General features: G+C 41.3%; 1 protein-coding gene across 2 annotated transcripts in view; it reads right to left on the reverse strand.

The window, feature by feature from the left end:
* GLT8D2 (glycosyltransferase 8 domain containing 2) overlaps positions 1 to 10,087 on the reverse strand; it is a 76,689-nt gene that overhangs the window by 4,808 nt on the left and 61,794 nt on the right. For both annotated transcript variants that reach the window (XM_011935217.1, XM_011935212.1), the window contains 4 exons: positions 6,005 to 6,122; positions 3,765 to 3,849; positions 3,050 to 3,162; positions 656 to 822 (listed from right to left, as the gene is read on the reverse strand). In XM_011935217.1, coding sequence (XP_011790607.1) covers positions 656 to 822; positions 3,050 to 3,162; positions 3,765 to 3,849; positions 6,005 to 6,122 — 483 coding nt within the window. The remainder of the gene's footprint in view (positions 1 to 655; positions 823 to 3,049; positions 3,163 to 3,764; positions 3,850 to 6,004; positions 6,123 to 10,087) is intronic.

Consider the following 10,087-nt stretch of genomic DNA (forward strand, 5'->3'; position numbering starts at 1 on the left):
AATAGTAAAATACCATGAACTCCAATATACATCACCTAGACTAACAGTATTAATATTTTGCCATTTTAACCCCCAAGGTTTTAAATAGTAGACACAGGAGATCAAATTCGAATCCTACATTATTTACAATAACTTTACTTGCAAATTCAAGGTTATGATGGTATTAAAATATCCAGATGCACAAGACTGCTAGGCAATACAATGATGTGATAATCGTGGTTGTATTAGAGTTATTTTTATCTCTATTTTAAAACTCTGATAATAAAAAATTATAAATTTTAAAAATCAACCTTAAAAAGCAAAGTTGATTTTATATAATAATCCTTAATAAGAAATCTATGTTAGAAGGGGAAACTCAACTAAGATAAATGAAGATTGTTGGGTGGAAAAGATTCAAGTCACATTTTTCAACGGCTTACTAGGAAAATGTATAATCAGGGACTCCTCACTCCACAGGATCTTGATTCCTCTGATTTATATCTTTTGAGGAAAGATTTTCATTGACTGCCCCCTTTCTTTCTTAACATTGCCTCTGTAAGAAAATCTGACCTCAGATGACTGTGAAATATTTCTAACCCTTGAACTACGTGTGGAAAATTAACTGAATGATTTTGTTTCCAAGCATGGAAAAAATGGTAGAGAAGTCTTCACGTACTCCACATTCTTTTGCATCCATTTCTCCAATTGCTTGGTGATGCGCTGGTGCTTCCATTCTGTCATGTTGGCAACAATCACACCAGGATTGAAAGAGCAGGTGCTGGGGCTAATGCCGAGGTCCTTGATGGCCTTCTTCCGGTAGTCCAGATAGCCCATATATGTATTCTGTAAGGGAACAGGATGTGCATGCTTTTGACCAGTGAATCTTTTGTTTCTGGAAAATGATCATTTTCTTGAAACCTTTGTGCAGTACCTCTGGGTTTCCTCCTGTGTCACTGGCCACTTGCTAGTTTGTTGTTTTTGTTTTGTTTTGCTGGTTTCCCTCATTTCTCCAACCTCTAAATGCTGAATGCCCTAGGTCTGAGTGCAGCACTAGTGCCTTTCTCTAGCAATAACGCCATAAACAGCCTTGTCCAGTCTCATGGCTCTAAATGTCACCCATCTGACAGCCCTGACCTCTCCTCTGGACTTCCAACTCCTGCTACATCTGCCATCCAAATGTCTCCTTTCAGATGCTTAGTAAGGCAGCTCCAACTTATATCCCAAAATTGACCCCAATCCTATCCCAAACCTGCTTCCCTGCATCTGCCCCACCTCAGTCAGTGGCAACAACTCTATCCTTCTAGTTACTTGGGAAAAAAACCCAGGGTCATTAGGTCCTCCTTGACTCCTTTTTTCTCACTCTCTTCTCATCCAAATCTTTCAGCAAATCCTGTTGGTCCCATCTTCAAAATGCCGGAAGCCAACCACTTCTCTTGCCACTACTGCTACCTTCCTGTTCAGGCCATAATTGTCACTCACTGGATTTCTGCAAGTTCCTCCTAACCAGTATCCTTGCTTCCACTATTTTCCACCCCACTCTGTCTCTAGGTCACTCATCTCCTCTAAGCTCCTCCAATAGCTTCCCATCTCACTCACAGAAGCAGCCAGAGTTCCTAAAATGGCCTGTCATACCCTATATCATCTGACCCTCCAATACCTCTCCAACTCCTGTTATTCTCCTCTTGATCCCTCAGCAACAGCGACCACCTTTAATGAACCAGACTCACCCCTGCCTCAATGTCTTTACACTTCTTCTTCCCACTTCCTGGAGGGTTTCCCCCCTAACCACCTGCACAAGTGGCTCCCTCGATTCTTTCAAGTTTAAATTCAAACAGCACAATCTCAGTGGAGCCTTCCCTGATTACCGTATTTAAAATACAGCCCTGCCTCCACCCCAGTCCTCTGTTAAATATTTTATTTGTTTACTGTCTGTCTGTTCCCACTAGAATGTGAAACACACAAAAGCAAGAGTTTTCATTTTGGTCACTGTATTACTAGCACCTAAAACAGTGTCAGGCACAGAGTAAGCACTCAATAAGTAGTTTTTGAATGAATGTAGTATGGGGCAGGACATACACATTCTTTCACCCATCTAGACTGTCATAATCTATAATTCCTTAATGTGATGCTCTCAAACCTCACACAGGAGTCATGGAAATACTTGAGTACTTTCTATGCACCAAGACCTTTTCTAAGAACTTTATATGTACTACCTCATTACTCTCATATAATAGCTTTGTATGTATTAACTAATTTAATTCTCACAATAACTACAAGGGAAGTACTATTATTACCTCTGTTTGACAAATGAGGTAGAAACAACTGGCTAAGTAAATTGCCTGATGTCATAAAACTACCAAGTGATAGTGCCAAGATTTTGACAAAATCGAATCTGGTCGCAGAGCCTATGCTTTGAAGTGCCTTAAAATGCTACACACATAAAATTATTTGCTAGAAGCTTTTTTGAAAAACAGCATTCAACTCTTAGTAACACCTCTTATTTCAAAGCTACCCCTTCGGTTTCAGCATTGCATGTAGGTTCAACTTTCCTCAGTTCCATCAGAGTAAGGAGATCTTTACCCTTAACAAAATCAATATTTTCTTCTACTGGAAGGGGGCTAAAAGCGATGGTCAAAACTCTGAAAATAGAACCAATGGTTCAGCAAGTCTCTTTAACAGAAAACATCATCTCTGACAGAGAGCATGGTGATGAGCCACCTAGGTAACAATGATCATTTCTGGAGCTTTTATTTCATGCTGGACACTTGGACATCATGTTATTTCATTATTGCTCACAAAGACACAACAAAGTAGACATGATTGTTCCCATATTTCAGGTAAGGAAGGTGGGACTTCGCAGGGTTAAAGTAAGTCACCCCAGAGTTGGTAAGGCATGGAGCTGAGCTATGACCCAAAGTTCCAGACCCCTGTACTGTTCCGCCTCCCAGCAGTCCAGACTGGCCCATAAGGATTTCAAGGTGGAGGTTACACTCATTTTGAGTTGCAGAGCGGGGAGAAGGGGCCAGAGTTGTAGGGTGAAGGGAGGACTTCCGAGACAGCATATGCCCACCTGAAGTCCCACGAGTCTGTTTATATCCTGAGCAGAGGGCAAATCGCAGTCATCTGAAAAAGCCGCTGCATGGCCCAGGGCCAAGGTGGTGTCATAAAGTTCTTGGATATCACCTGAATTTAGAAACACCAGCAATTAAAACATTATAGCATTTGTTTTCGGGCTAGATAGAGCCTTAGAGCTTAAACAGTCCTTGATTTTGCTATGGGAGAAGAGTATTGGATCCCTGATTTCAAGTGGCTTGACAATTTATTTAGTAAGAGTCGTGCCTACAGATTTAGAAAGCCACTTAATGATGAGCTCAAATTGGCACTGATCTAATTGCTTTATTTCTGTTGCTCAGTAGGTACCACACCAATGCGTATCCTGTTTGTAGTGGAAGAGACAGAACACAACATTTAAACACCAAAACTTAGCTCACTCCTAAGACTGTCATCTGTGACACTTCATTTCCATACATTATAGGGATATAGGGAAAGGAAAGGCTACCAAGCTATTTATTGCAGGTTTTGACAATCAGAGTCAAACTGGATTGTCTCGGTAAGTATCAACCCGTTTCCAAAATACTTCCACATTTACAACAATACTGTACTCACAACTTAAATAAGCAGTCAAAACTTACTGAGCAATTAGCTATTTGAAAAATGAAGAGAGACAGTTATTCTACTTATCAGCTGCTTCTTTTCCAAGTGTTCTTGGCAGTTAGCGAGAGTACCTTGTACAATTACATCATCGTCCAAATAGATGACTTTCTCGTGTTGGTGGATAAGTAGAGGGAGATAAAATCGAACAAAATTCAGCTGTTAAAACAACAAAAGAAATGATGGTGGGGGAGAGCCATATGGCTTAGTGTCTTCTGGGGGTACTGGAGAGTTGGCTTTGACCATGGCCTCCGCTCAGCTCCAGGTTTGGAGTGGAATGAAACAGGAGCTAGCAAGATGTCTCATCTGAGCTTCCCAGTGCCCAACTTATCTGAGGCCTGGGACTGAAGCCAGCGCTGGCGGATCAGCTGATCTCCTAGATCCAAACCCCCTAGTGCTGAGGCTGTTGCCACTTTCATCTCTGTGAACCGCTGCAGTGGGAGTCACAGAGGCTCCTTAGTCAATCTTTTACGGCACAAATCACCTGCCTTTCTCTACATGCAGTAATGTTGATAATTGTCAATTAAATCAACCTTAAATATACACACACACACACACACACACACACACAGACACGTGTCATCCCAACAGCAAGCTCAACCTTTTAGCTCCTTGAACCAGAAAAAGGAGCAGTATGACCTGTGTGTAGGAACTTCGAAGTTTCATTACTGACAACATTGCTTAATCTGAAGTCTTAGCTTGTACTCTGACAATATCTGGAAGTGGGGAGAGACCATATCATGGACAGAGGTCTCAGAATTAAGTAAATTTTCAGGGATGAATTTAAGTAACAATCATATGTAGAAGGTGGCCGCAGTTTCTGTAAAACTGCTATCAAAAACACCACTCTTTTCTTTTTTTCTTTTTCGAGACAGGGTCTCACTCTGTTGCCCAGGCTGAAGTGCAGTGGCATGATCACAGCTCACTACAGCCTCGAACTCCCAGGCTCAAACAATCCTCCCTCAGCCTCCTGAGTAGGTAGCTAGGACTACAGGGGTATGCCATCATGCCTAGCTAATTTAAAAAAAAAAAAGGCCGGGCGCGGTGGCTCAAGCCTGTAATCCCAGCACTTTGGGAGGCCGAGACGGGCGGATCACGAGGTCAGGAGATCGAGACCATCCTGGCTAACATGGTGAAACCCCGTCTCTACTAAAAAAAAAAAAATACAAAAAACTAGCCGGGCGAGGTAGCGGGGCCTGTAAGCCCAACCAACCCGGGAGGCTGAGGCAGGAGAATGGCGTGAACCCGGGAGGCGGAGCTTGCAGTGAGCTGAGATCCGGCCACAGCACTCCAGCCCTGGTGACAGAGCGAGACTCCGTCTCAAAAAAAAAAAAAAATTTTTTTTTGAGACAGTCTCACTTTGTCGCCTAGGCTGGAGTGCAATGGCATGATCTCGGCTCACTGCAACCTCTGCCTCTCGGGTTCAAGCAATTCTCCTGCCTCAGCCTCCTGAGTAGCTGTGACTACAGGTTCTTGCCACCACACCCAGCTAATTTTTGTATTTTTAGTAGAGACAGAGTTTCACTATGTTGGCCAGGCTGGTCTTGAACTCCTGACCTCGTGATCCGCCTGCCTCAGCCTCCCAAAGTGTTGGGATTACAGGCGTGAGCAACCATGCTTGGTCACTAAATAAAACTTTCAAAGTATAAATGGGGTCTCAATATATTGCCCAATCTGGTCTCAAACTCCTGAGCTCAAGCAATCCTTCCCTCTCAGCCTCCCAAAGTGCTGGGATTACAAGCATGAGCCAGCGCATCCAGCCAAAACCACCACTTGTTATGCAGGAGAGGGTCCCTTTGGTAAGAACTCTTGCGGTAAAATATCTTAAGATTCCCAACGCTAGGAAAAGAGTTGGTGTCTCCTGAATATATTATCTTAGTCAATACTAGGAAGTATATAATCCATCATGCTACTGTTTTTTCTTAGTTGTCGGATACTCAGAGGCAGATTTAACGTACAATCACAGTTAAATATCCCAACAGCCGGTGGGTTTGGGATACTTTTTCCTGGCCTCAGCTACCTGGCCCTCCTCCAGCTCCCACCCCCACAGACATATTCACACCTGTAAATGCATTCTACATTTTTTTTAATGCTTCACTTCTTCTTTAATAAACTTCACTGTGCTTCTATAAACCATCTTATATCCTTTCTGTAGCAGCTGGCTTATAAATTATACATAAGCAGAGTTTGGCGGAGATCAACACCACAAGGCTTCAAAAATAATATTCCACATGCATCCCGGTGACTAGCACTCCTTTACTCAACATAGGTCTCACCAAGGACTGTCCCCAGCACCTGTGTGCTCCCTACTTACGGGCTGGAGCAATTCAGGCCTCGATGAGTCTGGTCTGATCTTCCCTTTGAGGACCATCGGGTTGAATTCCACGATTTTGAAGTTTATTTCTCTCAGTTTGGAATGTTCAATCCATTTTCTAAAAAGATGACCAAAAAACCTCTAGTATACCCTTCAATTCTTTCCTCCGTTTGCCTATTGCCCCAGGGTCAATCTGTTGCCTCCCTAGAAAGTTAAAATTAAAATGTGTATAAATTTAGTAGAGTTTAGTCCAATAAATCCTTCTGACTTTTCTCCCCATCTGGTGTGACTTTAAATCTTTTTTTCCCCTCAATCACGTAACTCTTTCTGCAAAGGAAATGAAGCAAAATAGTAATAACCAAATCTCTCCCCAGATCCAAATAATTTCCCCAGGAAACAGGAAGAATGAAAAGTGTTCTTTCTTATAAAGCAGCATCTGTGATTGCTGGTACTGTCTTCGCCATGTGGTAACAGCTCTGAAATGTTATGAAACAGGACATTCTGAACCCTCAACTTTGATCGAAGTCATTTTTACTCTGTGGTTTCGACTCCAAGGCTGATTTGAATTTACCTTTGTCTCTTTGATTTGGTCCCTTGATCTTCCCCATCTGTCTTCATTCCCCATCTCTTCCCCCTCCCTCTCCCCTTCTGTTTTCTTGGTCTTGCAGAATTTTTGTCTTGTATCCAATTCATAATGAGATTCTTGGTAGAAATAATCTCAAAATAAAATGTCCAATGACTAAAGTCACCTAGGGTAGTATTTGTTGTTGACTAAAAATCAACAAAAGAATTAAATGTGAACAAAATTTAGATCTGCAAAATCTGAAAAAATAATTGGTCATATCAATTAAAAAAAGATAGACTAACAGAAAAATAGGCAAGAGACCTGAACACTTACTTCCAAATGGTTACAAAGTGTGTAGGAAAAGTGTTCAATGACATTAGAAATAAGGAAACCTCAAATTTCTAGATAGCACTGGACACTAATCAAAATAGCAAACTTAAAAAGACTGATTATACTGTTAGTGAGAACATGCTGGATGTTACATGAGTGTGTTTACTTTGTGATGATCCAGTAAACTGCACACTGGATTTATACAGTTTTCTGTTTTGGGATTCTACTTCATGAAAAAAACTTTAAAATATGTAAAAGGGGGCAAGGAGTAGACTGGACAGCAAGAACTGGGAAACAGCCACTGGCCGAAGTCAGAAAGTCATGAGGCTCATGCCTTTTGCTAAGGACAAACCCTTCCCCAGAAACCTTATACGTGCCATCCTTTTGGATTTAGTTATCTAGTTTTCATACCCATGGATAGTTAATGGACTGTTAACAACAGGCTAAGTGAATGATGAGCAATAGTATGATAAGGAGAGTGAGAAATGAGACAGAAAACCAGAAAGCATACACAAGATATCAAAACCCAGGGCAGCCAAGGGCCACTTAGATTACAGGAAAACACCTTACAGATCTCAGTACCTCCTGATGGCACCACTACAAAAACATTTAATTATAAAAGCAGTATGTAAATATATTCTCCTTTTGAATGATCAAATAATACTGAAACACCCTGAATTTCCCTTCATCAGCACCCTCCCCGATTCCTCCGTCCTCCCAAGAGATAGTCAGTGTTAACAATTTGATAGCTTTCCAGTTCTTTTTCTTCACAGAAACACATACATGTTCATGTACACACTTATAGTTAGGGGTTTTGAATTTCAGAAAGTAGATCATACTATACGAGTTATACTGCAACTAGCTTTTTCCACTTAACAATATGCCTTGGGAATCTCCTATGTCTGTTTAGACAGAGTGCCTTCTTTTTTTAACATCTGGATCATATTTCACAGTTTATTTAAATATTCTTCCATTGGTGGACATTTCAGCACTTTGAAGTGTTTTCACTAGTTCACGTAATGCTGAAACTAGCATTGTTGTACACATATTTTGGTAATATGTGCTAGAATTTTTGTAGTACAGATTCCTGGAAGAGGAAATGACATGTGAGTCAAATTATATACGCATACAACCTTTTGATAGATATTGCCATATTGACCTTGCCAAATGCTTTACCAACTTAGAAAATGCACATTGTATAAATAAGGAATAAGCATGTCCATTTGCCTGCACTGGGCAATGTTCTGTTTAATTTTTGCCAACCTGATGAGTGAAGAATTATGTCACTGAAGTGACATATATGTTTTCATTTTTATTTTCATTTTCAACAATGCAAAAATGTTTCAATTCACATTTTCCTATTAATAACATAGAAAAACTTTATTTATTATTTTTTATTTTTGGAGATGCAGTCTCACTCTGTCACCCCGGCTGGAGTGCAGTGGCTCAGCTGATCTCAACTGAGTTCAATGATCTCAGCTCACTGCAACCTCCACCTCCTGGGTTTAAGCCATTCTCTGGCCTCAGCCTCCCCAGTAGCTGGGATTACAGGCAAGTGCCAACATGTCCAGCAAATTTTTATATTTTTAATAAAGGCGGGGTTTCGCCATGTTGGCCTGGCTAGTCTCAAATTCTTGACCTCAGGTGATCTGCCCACCTTGGCCTCCCAAAGTACTAGGATTACAGGAGTGAGCCACTGCACCTAGCCTTATTTATTTATTTTTAGCTGAAACAAGGTCTCACTCTGTTGCCCAGGCTGGAGTTAAGTGGTGCAATCTTATCTCACAGTAGCCTCAAACTCCTGAGCTGCAGGGATTCTCCCACCTCAGCCTCCCATGAAGCTACATATAACCACTCTCGGCTAATTTCTAAAATTCTTGGTAGAGACAGAGGTCTTGCTATGTTGCCCAGGCTGCTCTCGAGCCTGACCCCAAGTCGTCCTTTTTCCTTGGCCTCCCAAAGTATTGGAAATATAGGAGTGAGCCATCTCACCCAGCCTAAAATACCTTTTCATGTTTATTGGCCATTTGTATGTTTTTCCTCTCTGAATTGTCTGGTTATATTCTATGCCCATTTTTTAACTATGTTTTTAAAATGTTTGTGTTTTTAAAATTTTTGTAACAATTCTGTATTTTGGATAGTAATTCTTTGTCTATAATAGATGTTAAAAATACTTTGTCCTGGTCAGGAGCAGTGGCTCACGCCTGTAATCCCAGCTACTCGAGATGCTGAGGCAGGCCGAGGCAGGTGGATCACAAGGTCAGGAGATCGAGACCATCCTGGCCAACATGGTGAAACCCCGTCTCTACCAAAAATACAAAAAAATTGGCCGGGTGTAGTGGTGAGCGCACCTGTAGTCCCAGCTACTCGGGAGGCTGAGACAGGAGAATGGTGTGACCCAGGAGGCAGAGCTTGCAGTGAGATCACACCACTGCACTCCAGCCTGGGCGACTGAGCAAGACTCCTTCTCAGAAAAAAAAAAAAAAAAAATTGTCCTAATCTATTGTATGAATAGCTTCACTTGTATTTTTCATCATTGTAAAGTTTTTCAATGTTATGCAGTCAAATCTGTGCACTTTTCTTGATGATTTCTGGGCTCAGAGAGACATACTCCATACCAAAATTTTACAATTATCTTTCATTTTTATAATATGTTCAAACTTTAATTTTCTGTTTATTTCTTCTTAATCCAAAAATAAAGGAAATCTATTTAAGGAAATATAAGAAAGTAGAGGCCAGGTGTGGTGGTTCACACCTGTAATCCCAGCATTTTGGGAGTAGGAGGAGGGAGGATTGCTTGAACCCAGGATTTCAAGACCAACCTAGGCAACAAAGCTCTCCACAAAAAATTAAAAAATAAACTGGGTGTGGTAGCATGCACCTGTAGTCCCAGCTACTTGGAGGTGGAAACAGAAGGACTGCTTGAGCCAGGGAGGTCAAGGCTGCAGTGAGCTGTGATTGTACCACTCCACACTCCAGTCTGGGCAACACAGCAAGATCCTATAAGAAAGAAAAGAAAAGAAAAGCGAAAGGGAAAGGGAAAGGAAAGGAAAGGAGGGAAGGAAGGAAGGAAAGAAAGAAAGAGAGAGAAAAAGAAGGAAACAGAGAGAGAGAAAGAAGGAAAGAAGGAAGAAAAGAAAGAGAAAGAAAGAAAGAAAAAGAAAGAGAAAGAAAGAGAGAGAGAGAGA

This window comes from Colobus angolensis, unplaced genomic scaffold (assembly GCF_000951035.1).
Source record: "Colobus angolensis palliatus isolate OR3802 unplaced genomic scaffold, Cang.pa_1.0 Scaffold10, whole genome shotgun sequence".
NCBI lineage: Eukaryota > Metazoa > Chordata > Mammalia > Primates > Cercopithecidae > Colobus > Colobus angolensis.